The 17,386-nt window shown below is 42.5% G+C and overlaps 1 protein-coding gene across 1 annotated transcript in view; it reads left to right on the top strand.

Moving 5' to 3' along the window:
- LOC129857400 (igLON family member 5-like) overlaps positions 1-17,386 on the top strand; it is a 143,165-nt gene that overhangs the window by 99,046 nt on the left and 26,733 nt on the right. The window contains exons 2-3 of the mRNA XM_055925615.1: positions 7,416-7,494; positions 16,836-17,068. Coding sequence (XP_055781590.1) covers positions 7,416-7,494; positions 16,836-17,068 — 312 coding nt within the window. The remainder of the gene's footprint in view (positions 1-7,415; positions 7,495-16,835; positions 17,069-17,386) is intronic.

Raw genomic sequence — 17,386 nt, 5'->3', positions numbered from 1 at the left:
TAATTTTCTCAGGTTTTCTGCTTGAAATGTTTCGATTTCTCTCTCTGTCTCTCTCCCTGTGTTATTAATGCTGAAGGGTGGGCGGCCATGTGCAGTCTAGCAGGCGTTGTCACGCTCTGTCGTCATACGTCCAACGTCCACCCCATCAACCCTTACACCCCCCTCTCGACTGTGTGGTATTCGAATTGACAAGACCCTGACTCTGCACATCCAACTGTCCAGTGGTGAGACACCACAGACACCCCTTTAGCTTCTCATCTTCGATGTGGTACCCTTCACCCCCCCTACCAAGGTCAAAGAAGCAGCCTGTATGCACATCGCACGCTCTAAGAGAGTGACAGGGATGACAGGGCTTGTGATGGTGTGTATACATGAGTGAGTGTGTCTCTGTGTGTTGATAACTGACTCCGTTTCGGTGTGTTTCGGTGTGTACTTATACACATGGCTGTGGGTGAGTGTGACTGAGTAAGTCTGGGCTGTGTGTGTTGACCTGGTTAACACCGTGTGCAGTGAGGGAGGGTAAAGGCAGGGTGATACAGGTTTTAGAATGAAGGTGCCAATTGAGCTGTAAAAATGTGAATTGAGTGGGGAATAGGGAATAGCAGGCCTCTGGTGTGTAACCTTCACCATGTTGTTTTCAGGTTTCAGCTTATGCATACATAATTTGTGTGTGTGTGTGTGTGTGTGTGTGTGTGTGTGTGTGTGTGTGTGTGTGTGTGTGTGTGTGTGTGTGTGTGTGTGTGTGTGTGTGTGTGTGTGTGTGTGTGTGTGTGTGTGTGTGTGTGTGTGTGTGTGTGTGTCTACGTACACTACCGTTCAAAAGTTTGGGGTCACTTAGAAATGTCCTTGTTTTTGAAAGAAAAGCAAATTTTTTGTCCATTAAAATAACAGCAAATTGATCAGAAATACAGTGTAGACATTGTTAATGTTGTAAATGAACATTGTAGCTGGAAACTGAAGATTTTCTATAGAATGTCTACATAGGCGTGCAGAGGCCCATTATCAGCAACCATCACTCCTGTGTTCCAATGGCACGTTGTGTTAGCTAATCCAAGTTTATCATTTTAAAAGGCTAATTGATCATTAGCAAACCCTTTTGCAATTATGTTAGTACAGCTGAAAATTGTTGTTCTGATCAAAGAAGCAATAAAACTGGCCTTCTTTAGACTAGTTGAGTATCTGGAGCATCAGCATTTGTGGGTTTGAGAAACAGACGCCTCACAAGTCCTCAACTGGTAGCTTCATTAAATAGTACCCGCAAAACACCAGTCTCAACGTCAACAGTGAAGAGGCTACCTTCGGGATGCTGGCCTTCTAGGCAGAGTTTCTCTGTCCAGTGTCTGTGTTCTTTTGCCTATCTTAATCTTTTCTTTTTATTGGCCAGTCTGAGATATGGCTTTTTCTTTGCAACTCTGCCTAGAAGGCCAGCATCCCGGAGTCGCCTCTTCACTGTTGACGTTGAGACTGGTGTTTGCGGGTACAACAACTGAGGACGCATAGTAATATAACCTACTGTACAGTGTGGCACGTGCACAAAGGATGGTATAGGTTACAGTATAGCCAAGGTTGTTTCATAGAAATAACCTTAAAGAGCGGCTTAACTCACCGATTCTGCATCTGATTTTCTGCTGGTCATTAAGAAAAACGAGAGTGTCACGGTACAAACAACATAGCCACTACCACTTCCTCAAAATAGTCTGAATTATTATTGGATAAATAAGGAGGCGCTGCATAATGTGCAGGTCTGTCTCACTGCCTGGATGTTCTGCTGCCACATTGGCTAGAGCGCAATCAACACAGCTATTTTTCCGTGCATGACAATTCTCCCTAGGATTTAGAATCCCGTGTTAGTGGGCATGATTGTAATCCAAACCCAACCCTCATGTAAGTTCTGATGATCTCACTTACACAAAACTCACAAATAAAACGGTGTTTTGGAATATACTGACTTTATGACCAAAATGATTCTGCTTACACTTTGTTGTGTTTCTGACTAATATCGATGCCACATATGCAGTTTTCAACCAAATACATTTTGCATTCAGTTGCCCTTTAACAAACACCTACAGCTGGGGACATTTCCTAGGCCTTGGTTTACACAATGACTAATGTCTCCCCTCCCCCATGCAGTGAGAGGGACAGTCACAGTGAGTGGTAGTGATGCTGATACAGCCAGTGTGTTCTTCCTTCCTGGGTTTCTTGGCCAGCCTAGATAGCACAGCAGCAAGCAGCACGCTAATGTGATTATGGCTTTTAGCGGAGGATTTTCATGGACATTCTCCATCCCTCTCCCTCCTTCAAGGCGCCATTAGTTCTCACTGTGCGATGGCCTGTCCTTGCTGGTGACTGACACACTTAAAGCAAATGCGCACATACTGGACACACACACACACACTGTACAGGTGCACACACACAATAACTGTCTCGAAAGGATCATGAAGATTTGTGGATCTTCAGACACACAAACACACACTCATATTCAACTTATTAGTATTACTCTGCTTAGACTTTGTACTAATTTCAGTACTTTGGAAAAATAAATCTCTCAATTTCCCATTGCCATTGACCATCATTTCAACGCATAATTAGATGCACCTTTGTTTATGAGACCGTGACGCGAATCAGAATGCCTGCACCTTTTCATTACGCTGTGCAATCAAGCCATGATTCCACCAAGAGCCCGTGTTTAAATTAAAAGCGTGAGCAATTGGCCTTCAGATGCTGCACTGCTTACAACTGTCACGTTTCCGACCTCGCTCTGCCTGGAATTACACTTGCCAAGCTTAGCGCGTATTGTCTTAGCGCACCTCTTTGCATTAATCAGACAAACCTCCGGGTGCTTCTAAACTCCTGACTGCACAGCGTTTCTTCGCATAAGTCGCTGTTTATTAAACCTTAGAGGCAAGACGGCGGCGGCGGCAGCAGCAGCAGCAGCAGCAGCAGCAGCAGCATAGAGATATTATGGACACGTTAGGAAAGAGATAGAGGAGATTGGTTGAAGATCTAGCAAGGACTCAGACAGGGTTTTGTCCAGAAGGGATACAGGTTTTGTCAAAATGGACTTTTCATAGCAGGTTTAGGAGAACTTACGCAGCAGGTTAGGAGAATTAACGTTGCAGGTTAGGAGAATTAGGTTAAGGTTAGGGTTAGCTAAAATGCAAAACCCAAAACACTTTTGAGGTCAAATTTAGACATGACCCTCAGACAGTGAGGGTGTCCTAATATGGACACCGTAAGGGTGGACTGGATGTGCATGCTGGCATTTGGCAGAGTTTGGAGCGACAGAGCTGGTGTTATGCTGAGTTTCTTTCTCTCTCTCGGAGGACCTGATACCTAGGACCATGCCTCAGGACTACCTGGCCTGATGACTCCTTGCTGTCCCCAGTCCACCTAGCCGTGCTGCTGCTCCAGTTTCAACTGTTCTGCCTGCGGCTATGGAACCCTGACCTGGTCACCGGACGTGCTACCTGTCCCAGACCTGCTGTTTTCAACTCTCTAGAGACAGCAGGAGTGGTAGAGATACACTGAATGATTGGCTATGAAAAGCCAACTGACATTTACTTATGAGGTGCTGACCTGTTGCACCCTCGACAACCACTGTGATTATTATTATTTGACCCTGCTGGTCATCTATGAACATTTGAACATCTTGGCCATGTTCTGTTATAATCTCCACCCAGCACAGCCAGAAGAGGACTAGCCACCCATCATAGCCTGGTTCCTCTCTAGGTTTCTTCCTAGGTTCTGGCCTTTCTAGGGAGTTTTTCCTAGCCACTGTGCTTCTACACCTGCATTGCTTGCTGTTTGGGGTTTTAGGCTGAGTTTCTGTACAGCACTTTGTGACATCAGCTGATGTAAGAAGTGCTTTATAAATACATTTGATTTTACTTGAGTATAGACCTGCCTCAGTATGTCACTGCTAAGATAGCACTGTATGGCTGCTGTTATCTTTGTTGGCGGAGTCAGTTGCAAATGTACAAAATACAATTCAGGGGAGGGAAGCTTCAAGACTACTGTAGCCTAGTCATTTTGAAAATATAAGCGCTTTAGGGCTGGGTGTTATATAGAATTCATTTCATGAATTGGAATTTATGTTTTAAGACGGTATTCCAAATGTCTGTATCACAAGAATCAAATTATTATTATTATTATTATTTTTTTTTATGTCCACTTGTTCTCATGTTGTCTTTTTGGTCTCATCTCCTTCGCTCCTTCTATCCTGTGTGCAATTGATCATTTACACACATGCGCACGCGCACACGCACACACACACACAACAACAACAATGAGAGATCAATTCTTCCTCTCTGACAAAATCAGTTTCAACTGAGAAGGGTGCAATTGCGTACAGCAAATATGCTAACGAGTGCAAATGAAAAAAGAAAACATGTCCAGCTCATAAAGCTATACATATATAGGTAGGAGCTACCGAATGCCATTTTTGGTGAGTTTGGACATTTACAAGCGAAAACGAGAGATATTGTGTAAATGAACAGTACTGGCTCTGGAGCAGCATACACACGGTGTTTGTGAGGACTTTGGAGTCGCTAGGGCAACCTGCCTGCCTGCTCTGCTCGAGAAGTAGACTGGCCGAGAACGGAGAGGAGAAAAAATGCAAGGAAATTTAAAAATTTGACTTCTCGAACACAGCAGAAAGCCAACACAATATGATTCCTCGTCACTTTATTAATTCAGCTACTTACTTAGATAACTAGCAAGTTAAACTTAGGGATCGTGTTAATACAGAATTATTTGTTTTTCATACAGCAAAAAAAATATAAAATGCATAAGAAATATCTTGTTTTATAAACGCAGATTTAAAATGCTTCTTATTGTAATTTCTGCTCGGAATCAGACTCATTTTATGCCTCAGTTGCACTTCCCAAATTCGATTAGAATTCATAAACGGGCATTCTATCAGCAGACAGTGTTCTGACTGACGTTTAGCTACTTTTCTCTGGTACTTTTCTAGGTGTAGCTAGCCTACTTTTCTCTGGTACTTTTCTAGGTGTAGCTAGCCTACTTTTCTCTGGTACTTTTCTAGGTGTAGCTAGCCTACTTTTCTCTGGTACTTTTCTAGGTGTAGCTAGCCTACTTTTCTCCAGTAAAATGCAAGATTAACTTTAAGAAAAACATTAGGAAATGTAGCTGGCTACATTCTTTATATGATATACAGACATATGATTGCCATGCATAGTTTTTGCAAAAAATACATGTGCTTTTCCTTGTAAGCTCATTTAGCCTACTTGTGTGGCTGCCAGCCAAATAGCATTGCACTTCTGTTGTCATGTAATGAAAATTAGGTTATTATCTGACGAAGATGTTGCACTAATATATTTTTGGTGAAGAAAAACTGTAGTTGCAAGTCCCTGATCACTCTTTATGTTCATTGATAAGCAAAGAGAACACGGTTGACTTTCAATATAAAACGTGACCTCTGTCAATACACAGCTGGACTCACCTGCTCCCACTTCCTCCAGTTGTGCTATTTACAAACAAACATGTGATTGTCTCATCTGTTCGGGAGAACTATGGTACGCTTCATAATGTAAAATAATGTGACAGCTGAAATGAAGAACGCAATCTGCTTTATCTTCTAACATATTGCACAAGTTGACTTAAAAAGTAGATACACATATTCAAATGTATAGAGAAACATCAAATAAATAGTTTCAACGTTATTGGCGGTATTGAAAAACCATCCTGTGACTATTTCCAAATAAATACCTGTGTATACGGTATATATACGATATACCGCGCAAGTCTAATTCCTGCATCTGCAGGAACACCTCTTTATACTTCTATTGGTACATTGTTGTGCTAGGACTCCGGTACACAGCAGGCTGGATAGGTAGCTAGCTAGCTAACGATAGCTAGGACACAGGTAGACAGTGTCCTTCGCTTCCACCTGTCAGACACTGATTTCCCACAGCTCTGTTAACGACAGCAAGGGCAGGTCTTCAGCAAGTGGGTAGCGAAGGACACTGTGTGCTAGCTATTTAGCTAGGAGGACTCCAGTACACAATGGGCGAGAAGTGGGGGCGACACCGGTAGCTAGCTAGCTAGGACATCGGTAGACCCCTCTTGACCCACATTTTAATCGCATAGACAATCAGGGGAAATCCAGAACATCAAAAGTGTCCCACAAGCATGAAGATGGCGTGCTCGATTGCAGGAACCCATGGGAATGCCCCGAATTGCTGGCTGCAATCACACACTATTGTTTCAACTCTGTATTTGCATTTGAGGGTTGGTCGAACAGAATCGGTCATATGGACACCGAAACACATTGAGACATTATTTTACTGTAGTAGAGGAGAAAATTAACCTTTCTATTGATGCCCTTTTTAGGTCTCAACTCCTCAAATTGCGTGCAGAGCGGACACTTCTAAAACGGGAGTATCAATGAACATTGATTCTGGAAAATAAAGGCTCAGTCTGTCGCACGTGGCATTGCGATACCATGTACCACTAATAACATTTTAGCCAAAGACTGTTATACTAGCTGTCTAGTCTGTGTTTTATAATTGTGCAAAAAGCATCAAACACTATTACATAAACTCGTTCCCATTCTGAGAAATAGGTTAGGCCACTTGATTTCAACATCTGAACAAAGGAAGGCTAGCATGCTATTCAAACAGTTGGAGACGGACAGAACGATGTGTTCATAACCATTCAACTGTTCTCCCTTGGTCTCTAGCAAATAGATCCAAGTTGGCTAAAGATCAGCTGGCTACTCACTAGCACGTGGGCTCGTGCTTGAGATATTGTTTATGAGACCTGTGTTCATTTTCTATAAAGTTAGTCATTATTAGTGAATGTGTATTATGCATGGTTCTGGTTAGATTTGTAACAAAAAGGGCATTTTCATAGACAGACGATGCCCCACACGTATCAACCCCAGTTTTTCATTTTGTTTCATTCCTGTAGTAGTGTGTGTTCGCGTGCGCTTGTGTGACTGTCTTGGTGTGTGTGTGCGCGTGTCTATTTGTAGGCAGGGTGAGCCTCACTGTACGCATCCCTCCTGTTGCCGTTGGTGTCCCTTCATTTCACGCTCTGATGCCCCTGCGTGAATCCTCCTCTTCCCCCGGCTCATTTTCAACACTGTTCAATGAGACACCCACACATGGGGTGGGGGGGGGGGGAGAAACCAAATCATTATTCAAATAATACAGGGGGTCAGTGCATAATCTACAACACCTTTGTTTGTATATTTCTGACTTCCCCGTCACAAATAACGAAGTAAACCGCCAAACACATCCAGCCTGACCTGGATCAATGAGGTACTCAGCACCATGGCGGCTGAGATGCCAACCAGGGGATTCGGGTATTGAGAATGCGAATGGACCGTCTGTTGTTGTTATAACGGCATTATGCTCACCCTCCTCCCTCTCTTCTCTCATTTTCCTTGGCAGGGCCAAGTGTGCACGGAGCCGAATTCGGCCACCTGCCCGACAACATTACAGTCCTGGAAGGAGAGAGCATCATTCTGAGGTAACACTTTGATCCTACACCTGCACCTACTAATTACATGTTGAAATTGTTGTTTTTTTCTCCTGTCATCATGCTGACTTAATTGCCAATTCACTGTCATAAAAACCTCATGAGGTATACCCCAACTAGGTTGAAAAATGTTCCTCAGAAAAACTGCCATTTTGTCAATATCCTGGACTTTGAGGCCTTCATAAAAGCCTACTGTCTATCAACATTTTAACTATTTAACCCGCTGTCAGGTGTCACTCCAAATCTGGTCACCATCACTGTCATCTCATATTGCCTAGCCCTAGAACCATAGACCACCGTCAGGCTCCTGTAGTTGATATATGATGCCCTTTCATACTTACAGCCTCATCTATTCATTGCATGGGCGATTAAAGGTAATATCACTGGCCTATTCACTGGAGGCCATGTGATCTACCTCACAGAGATTTTTTTTTACCCTGGCCACATCAATTAAACATAAGCACTCAGGCTTATCCTCTCCTGGCCTGGTCCCCAGCTGAAGCTTGTAAGGACATCTAGTGGTGAAGGACAGTACTGTAGTCATACTGTCACAAAAACATTTCTAGTTCAGAAACTGCAAAAATTACATTCCAAACTCAAAAGAATATTTGTTTTCATATATACGTATAGACTGAGTGTACAAAACATTAGGAACATCTGCTCTTTCCATGACTGACTGACCAGGTGAAAACTGTGATCCCTTATTGATGTCACTTGTTAAATCTGCTTCAATCAGTGTAGATGAAGGGGAGGAGACAGGTTAAAGAAGGATTTTTAAGCCTTGAGACAATTGAGACATGGATTGTGTATGTGTGCCAATCAGAGGGTGAATGGGCAACACCGAATATTTAAATGCCTTTGAACGGGTTATGGTAGTAGGTGCCAGACGCACTGGTTTGAGTGTGTCAAGAACTGCAACGCTGCTGGGTTTTTCACGCTAAACTATTTCCCATGTGTATCAAGAATGGTATCACCCAAAGGACATCCAGCCAACTGTACACAACTGTGGGAAGCATTGGACTCAACATGGGCCAGCATCCCTGTGGAACGCTTTCGACACCTTGTAGAATCCATCCCCCGACAAATTGAGGCTGTTCTGAGCGCAAAAGGTTGGGCAACTCAATTTTAGAAAGGTGTTCCTAATGTTTTGTACACTCAGTGTATATTACCAGGGTAGTTACATTGAGATAAAATCTGTTTTTCAAGAAAGTCTTGTGAGGAAATAGTATATTAAAGAAAATAAAGTAGTCAAAGGAGTGGGCGAGTTTGTTTTGCATTACCCGGTGCCTGGGGTACATGCAGGTGGAGATTTCACTTGGAATGAACTTGCCCAGTCTAAACTGCTTGAGGTTATATCAGACAGTTCTGAAAAACTATTACCAATCTACTCTAGACCTTTTCAAATGTTAAAACAATAACATGTTCTGCTTGCACGCACAACCAAGAGATTCCCCACACACTGGTTGAATCAACGTTGTTTCCACGTCATTTAAATGAAATGACACTTAACCAACGTGGAATAGATGTTAAATTGACGTCTGCCCAGTGGGATCCTGCACTGCAGCGCGCCATTATTGACTAGCTAGCTAGTTAATTGACTACAGTAGCTAGCACAAAATTAAAAGTTTAACCAAAAAACAAATTAGTTGTATAAACACATTGACTTCTTGCTACCAGATCAACAAAACAAAATCATCAAGCAACATTTATTTCCTGTTTATTCTCCATTTGCTCTGGTGGTGTTAGCTACATTTGACTAGCACAGCAAATAACCACAGTTCTAGCGCGATGTGAAGGTAGAGAAAGATCTACTTACCTTGTTAGCCAGCTGGATAAATACATTTCTCACAACAGCCAACAAAATAACTAAACTAAATGTAGCTAGTCTACAAGTCCAATGTATGACGGCCACATTGTTTACATCAAAAGTTAGGTAGCAGCAGTAATTACCACTATCAGCCCCTCTCTCCCCCCTCACCAATCTGTCTCTCCTAGCTCTTTATCTGCTTCCTCCAAACACAACTATATTTTACCCAGGTGTATTGCCCACGTAGTTTCAATTAAGAAACATACTGGATTTTTTATGAACCGCTACCTTGTGCTTGGTATGTATTATCAACCTCACATTACGAGACCTAGCTAGTGGTTTGTTTACACAACTATAATACAAATGCATATAATTACAACAGGATGATCAAAATGTAATTTGAAATGAATTCAGATTAACCTTCAAATATTCCTTTCTGCACTCCCTCATGATAGTGATATTTGCGACCTGACCAAATTCCCACAGAAATTTGAGTTATAGATCTGTCATTCGCTTTGAAAGAAAGTCTAAGAAGCGGTATATCTAGTCTATGTGCGCTATTTCTATGCTTGCTAAGTCGTTTTTGCATCTTTTGCTTTTGGTTTTGTACACTAACTTCAAAAAGCTGAAAATACAATATTTTTGGTTATTTAAAATATATTTCATAGCGGTTTAGATGGTATAATGATTCTCTATACTGCTTGTTTTGTCACACAAACTGAAATCAGGCAAACTATTAGAATCTTAGCAACCAGAAAACAGCGGAGTAATTTCAGCATATTGCAACTTTAAGGCCTACCTTCATTACAAGGGTAGGGCTTGCACTAATCCATTTCATGAAGCATGTACAGTAGCTGTAAAAGTCAAATCTGGTATCCATCAACATGGTTAGCCTCATTAATTGTCTAATGAAAAAGACGGTAACACTTAATCTTAAGGGGTCCACATTACATATGTAATTACACAGTAACAAGTATTCTAAACAATTGAAATAATTTATATTTACACTGTAATTTAACAACATGTAACTGGTCGTAATTGCAGTCTGTAATTACAGGGGTGTAACAACGAATGCTTGTTACTATGCTTGTTTCAAATTTCAAAGTTTCCGATAACATCCCAACTCACCATATTCCAGTGTTAGTGAATTGAAAACCGACCACCTCAGTGATCCAACTCTGCAATAAAGGGCTCTAGAGTCTGATGCCCAGTACCAATAGCAAAAACGGATTAAAAAACGGTTCACATAAAGAAAAGATTAATGGATCAAGCTAACGTTTGAGTCAGTGTTGTAGTACTCGAGACGGTCTCGAGACCTCATTTTGAGTGTCTCGGTCTTGTCTCATTGTCGGAAAGATTTGTACTCGGTCTTGACTCGGTCTCGGACAGTGAGGACTCTTAATTTCTTCCTGAAACCAGCCGAGACCAGCAGAGTGAAAAACTCAGAATTATCGGCTTCCATTCAGTAAGCGAACAAAACCGCTTTGCCAGGCCAAATATATATACTCCTTTTTTAGAACATTAATACCTGAACAGTCTTTATATCTATAGTGCATTCGTAAAGTATTAAGAACCATTGACTTTTTTCACATTTTGTTACGTTACAGCCCTATTCTTATTTTTTCTCATCAATTTAGACACAATACCCCATAATGACAAAGCAAACACAGGTTTTTAGACATTTTAGCAAATCTATTAAAAAAAATAGGTAAATGTCACATTTACATAAGTATTCAGACCCTTTACTCAGTATTTTGTAAAGGCACCTTTGGCAGTGATTACAGCCTTGAGTCTTCTTGGGTATGACGCTACAAACTTGGTATACATGCATTTGGGGAGTTTCTCTCATTCTTCTCTGCAAATCCTCTCAAGCTCTGTCAGGTTGGATGGGGAGTGTCGCTGCACAGCTATTTTCAGGTCTCTCCAGAGAAGTTCGATCTGGTTCTAGAGAAGCTTGTTTCTCATGGTCTGAGAGTCTTTAGGTGCCTTTTGGCAAACTCCAAGAAGGCTGTCATGTGCCTTTTTACTGATGAGTAGCTTCCATCTGGCCACTCTACCATAAAGATCTGATTGGTAGAGTGCTGCAGAGATGGTTGTCCTTCTGGAAGGTTCTCCCATCTCCACAGAGGAACTCTGGAGCTCTGTCAGAGTGACCATCGGGTTCTTGGTCACCTCCCTGACCAAGGCCCTTCTCCCCTGATTGCTCAGTTTGGCTGGGCAGCCAGCTCTGGGAAGAGTCTTGGTGGTTCCAAACTTCTTCTATTTAGGAATGATGAAGGCCGCTGTGTTCTTGGGGACCTTCAATGCTGCCAACATTCTTTGGCACCCTTCTCCAGATTTGTGCCTCGTTACACAATCCTGTCTCAGAGCTCTATGAGCAATTCCTTCGACCTTGTGGCTTGGTGTTTGCTTTGACATGCACTGTCAACTGTGAGATCTTAAATAGACAGGTGGGTATTTATATAGCCCATCTTACATCAGCTGATATCTCAAAGTGCTGTACAGAAACCCAGCCTAAAACCCCAAACAGCAAGCAATGCAGGTGTAGAAGCAGTATACTCACTCCTTACTCCCCACTGATGCGTATCAAATTAGTGCAGTGGAGGTATACGACTTATCAATTATGTAATACAATAGTGAAATCATGCACAAAGTAGCCTACACAATCGCAAAGCATGTGAAGTATATTCACATGTGCTGAACATGTGCAGGCAGCCAGAGTACACAGCTCTCAACTGTTTTTGAAATGGAGCAGCTCACAGAAGAATGTCATCGGAAGCGGGTAGGGTAGGTAGGAAAGTCGTTTCAACGTTTGATATCTACCAGTAAATGCTAACTAAGGCAACAAGGGGTATGCAAACTAGGTATTGAAAGATTTTGGTCCAAAGTCTTGGTTAGTAGGCAATTTGTGTTCCACTCACCAGATGAAACAACCTTTTCCAGCAGTCAATGACCAAAAGTGCCCACTTTGGCCTTATTCATTATTTTTCATAATTTCATAATTAATAAAGATTATTTAATTTGAAAAAAGACGAAAATCCGGTGTTTCTATGTCAAACGGTTGTGTTATATTTCAGTCGTCTGTGATGTATATAAAGTGCAATATTGGGATGCAAACAAACAAAAAAATATCTGACATGGTACAGGTGTCTTTTTTTTAAGCCCATAACCTTGTGTGTGAGGTGTATACTTTTGTTTGAAGGTAGATTTGTTTAAGACTACCAAGAATCACTCTGTGTGACCCTGATTTAGCCCACTGCAGTAAAAAGTTAACTTGTTGTTGAAAGTTATTCTTGAAAAGGGAGAAGCTAACAAATTAGCAACAACTTCCTACTTGATAACATTTGCTGCAGCCGCTGCAAACTAGCCTACAACAAAGACAGCTAACTAGTCTGTGCTAACTACTGTTAGTTATTGCGCAGTGACCTGTTGGCCTTTGAGAAGGCAGAAATCTTTTTATTTTTTCGTAAAATCGGTCCCACCCGGTCTCAAGTCTAAATGTGATTGGTTGATTGCACTGTCACTCCGAAATGTTGCCCTAATCCACTTGAATGGCAGATGCCTTCTGTCTAGCTTCTGATGGCCTAGCCAATGGTTGACTTAGCTAGCTTGATTTCCACAGAGACCACAAAAGAAATCCTGATTGGATCTTTTTTTCTCTTCAGTGTTAACCCTTTCCAACAAAAACTTTAATCAGAACATAATTGAAAAATCACACACAGAACGAGCAGTATGGCTGGTGGAATTGTCATGCTGGAGGGTCATGTAAGGATGAGTCTGCAGGAAGGGTACAATATGAGGGAGGAGGATGTCTTCCCTGTAATGCACAGCGTTGAGATTGCCTGCAATGACAACAAGCGCAATCCGATGATGCTGTGACACATCGCCCCAGACCATGACGGACCCTCGACCTCAAAATCGATCCCGATCCAGAGTACAGGCCTCGTTGTAACGCTCATTCCTTCGATGATAAACGCAAATCCGACCATCACCCCTGGTGAGACAAAACGGCGACTCGTCAGTGAAGAGCACTTTTTGCCAGCCCTGTCTGGTCCAGCGACGGTGGGTTTGTGCCCATAGGCGACGTTGTTGCAATGCAAATAGTCTGGGTAACCATTTGATTAGATGTTCAGGAGTCTTATGGCTTGGGCTAGATGCTGATTAGAAGCCTCTTGGACCTAGACTTGGCGCTCCGGTACCTCCTTGCCGTATGGTAGCAGAGAAAACAGTCTATGACTAGGGTGGCTGGAGTCTTTGACAATTTTTAGGGCCTCTGACACTGCCTGGTATAGAGGTTCTGGATGGCAGGAAGCTTGGCCCAAGTGATGTACTGGGCCGTACGCATTACCCTCTGTAGTGCCTTGCGGTCGGGGGCCGAGCAGTTGCCATACCAGGCAGTGATGAAATCAGTCATGATGCTCTCGATGGTGCAGCTGTAGAACCTTTTGAGGATCTGAGGACCCATGCCAAATATTTTCAGTCTCCTGAGGGGGAATTGGTTTTGTCGTGCCCTCTTCACGACTGTCTTGTTGTCCCCGGTCGTAATTTTGACCTTGAGAAAACAACTACACTAAGTTAGCTAGCTTGTCTAGCTAGCCGTTTACAGCCGCAACGGAAAAGCTGTTGTTTTCAAACTCATCGGAAGTTCTTTGGGGTTCCAGGGTTCACTTCTGCTCCTCCTCAAAAATGTATATGTTATCTTTGTTCATACATAAGCACATACAGTGTCACGCCCTGGCCTTAGTTATCTTTGTTTTTGTCATTATTTTAGTTAGGTCAGGGTGTGACATGGGGAAGGTATGTGTTTTTGTAGTGTCTAGGGGTGTTGTATGTGTATGGGGCAGTGTCTAGCGTAGTTGTCTAGCTACGTCTATGGTTGCCTGAAGGGTTCTCAATCAGAGACAGCTGTCATTCATTGTCTCTGATTGGGAGCCATATTTAATGCAGCCATAGGCATTAGGTTAATGTGGGTAATTGTCTATGTTGTACGTTTGTAGCTTGTGTGTGCACTTACGTCTATAGCTTCACGATCGTGTTTTGTTTTGTAAAAGTGTTCGTTTCGTGTTTCGTCATCTTTAATAAAAGAAGATGACTTCATATCCCGCTGCGCCTTGGTCCGCTTATTATAACGGTCGTGACATACAGACTCACCTCAATATACAGTATGTACACTACCGTTCAAAAGTTTGGGGTCACTTAGAAATGTCCTTGTTTTTGAAAGAAAATCAATTTTTTTGTCCATTAAAATGACATAGAATTGATCAGAAATACAGTGTAGACATTGTTAATGTTGTAAATGACCATTGTAGCTGGAAACGGCAGATTTTTTTGGGAATATCTAAATAGGCGTACAGAGGCCCATTATAGCAACCATCACTCCTGTGTTCCAATGGCACGTTGTGTTAGCTAATCCAAGTTTATAATTTTAAAAGTCTAATTGATGATTAGAAAACGCTTTTCCAATTGTTAGCACAGCTGAAAATGCTGTTCTGATTAAAGAAGCAATTAAACTGGCCTTCTTTAGACTAGTTGAGTATCTGAAGCCTCAGCATTTGTGGGTTCGATTACAGGCTCAAAATGGCCAGAACCAAATAACTTTCTTCTGAAACTCATCAGTCTATTCTTGTTCTGAGAAATGAAGGCTATTCCATGTGAGAAATTGCCAAGAAACTGAAGATCTTGTACATCGCTGCATACTACTCCCTTCACAGAACAGCGCAAACTGGCTCTAACCAGAATAGAAAGAGGAGTGGGAGGCCCCGGTGCACAACTGAGCAAGAGGACAAGTAGATTAGAATGTCTAGTTTGAGAAACAGACGCCTCACAAGTCCTCAACTGGCAGCTTCATTAAATAGTACCCGCAAAACACCAGTCTCAACGTCAACAGTGAAGAGGCGACTCCGGGATGCTGGCCTTCTAGGCAGAGTTGCTAAGAAAAAGCCATATCTCAGACTGGCCAATAAAAATAAAAGATTAAGATGGGCAAAAGAACACAGACACTGGACAGAGGAAGATTGGAAAAAAGTGTTATGGACAGACTAATCTAAATGTGAGGTGTTCGGATCACAAAGAAGAACATTCCTGAGACACAGAAAAAATGTAAAGCTGCTGGAGGAGTGCTTTGATGTCATCTGTCAAGCATGGTCTGGGGGTGCTTTGGTGGTGGTAAAGTGAGAGATTTGTACAGGGTAAAATGAATCTTGAAGAAGGAAGGCTATGACTCCATTTTGCAATGCCATGCCGTACCTTGTGGACAGCGTTTAATTGGAGCCAATTTCCTCCTACAACAGGACAATGACCCAAAGCACAGCTCCAAACTATGCAATAACTATTTAGGGAAGAAGCAGTCAGCTGGTATTCTGTCTATAAAGGAGTGGCCATAACAGTCACCGGATCTCAACCCTATTGAGCTGTTGTGGGAGCAGCTTAACCGTATGGTACGTAAGAAGTGCCCATCAAGCCAATCTTTGTAAATATTGTACTTTTTTTGGTGCATTTTTTTATTACTATTTTGGGGTTTGACTGCTGTGAGTGTTGATCACTTACATATTGTTGTTTTGACTCTCAGATTTGCAGAATTGTGATGAAACGTCATATTTTTGTCTTATAGTTAGCAAGCTAAGTGGCTGTTCGGATTCCAATAATGCAGCCCTGGCTTTTGTCACGATCGTAAAAGGGTGTGAAAAGAATCAGACGCAGAGAGAGAGCCGCTTGGGAAAAAGTATTCCTTTTACTGCTTAACAAAATATGAAGCCCGAACATACAGGGCGCAGAAAAACACTTGCAACAACCCAACATACAACGCACGTAACAAAAAACAATCTCGCACAAAACAAGGGCGGGTCAAACTCCTAAATATAGGGAAGCTCATTACGTAACAAAAAAACCACAGGTGCAAATAATCAGAAAACACAAACAGACAAACGAAAAAGGGATCGGTGGCAGCTAGTAGGACGGTGACGACGACCGCCGAGCACCGCCCGAACAGGCAGGGGAGCCAACTTCGGCGGAAGTCGTGACAGCTTTATTGTTTCATCTGTCGGGAAGAATTACAACAAGTACTGGATGCTGTGTCCAGAGATGGCATAAGAGGCTCAGGGACTGTTCTTAACCACTGCCAAGATGTGGTGGCTTTTTGTGCACTTTTCAGCAGCCGTGGCATCACCCAGGCAATGCAGGACCAGTACTTACGGAGGAGCGGGTCCTATGGAGGAAAGCAGATGTGGTGCACTGATGAAGGGCCTGTTTGTCAGACTGTCTTTGTTTCTCTATGGCTATTCTATCGATGCCCCCTCCCTCCGCTGAAGTTACACTGTCTTTCCAATCCAAACTGCCTCAACTCCCAGCCTTTCTTCCCATGCCAAATAGAGACATTCAATATCCATCTCTACCATCAAAATTTAAATTTGTTTTGCTTTCAGATTATTTTCTGTAATGAAAAGCCCTATGCAAGTTAAATAAATGATTATTACTAAATGATCTGGGTCTTGTCTTATCCTCTGTTTTCTCCCCCTCGATCTCGAAGGTGTAAAATCGACGAGGAGGTGACCCACAAGGCGTGGTTGAACCGCTCAAACATCCTGTTTGCAGGGACAGACAAGTGGTCGCTGGACAGACGGGTGTCGCTGGTCAACAGTAACACTAGTGACTTCTCCATCCAGATAGAGAGAGTGGAGGTGGCTGACGAGGGGCTGTACACCTGCAGCTTCCAGGCCAGCAACAAGCCCCGTATAGCCCACGTCTTCCTCATCGTCCAAGGTGAGTCCCTGGGGACATCTAGGTGGGGGGAAAGATGGGGTAGAATAAAACAGTGTTTTAAATCTCAAGCCCAAATGTCCCAAAGTGTCTGACATTGGTTGCGTATATCAGTGAATTTGTCAAAGGATATTTAAATCATGCTAATTTGGGGGATATGGACTTGGTTTTTGGACAAGAAAAGCTAGTGAGTTATGATTTGGTGACAGCAGCCAGGGAAAAACAAAAATGTATCTATCTCTTTGTCCAAAGGCTGTTTACAGGGTAAGTAAACACATATTTAGGTGTATTAGCCCTTTAATTGCTATATTTTAATGTGTT

Source organism: Salvelinus fontinalis, chromosome 6 (assembly GCF_029448725.1).
Source record: "Salvelinus fontinalis isolate EN_2023a chromosome 6, ASM2944872v1, whole genome shotgun sequence".
NCBI classification, from domain to species: domain Eukaryota; kingdom Metazoa; phylum Chordata; class Actinopteri; order Salmoniformes; family Salmonidae; genus Salvelinus; species Salvelinus fontinalis.
This window is presented reverse-complemented; position numbering and strand designations above follow the sequence as displayed.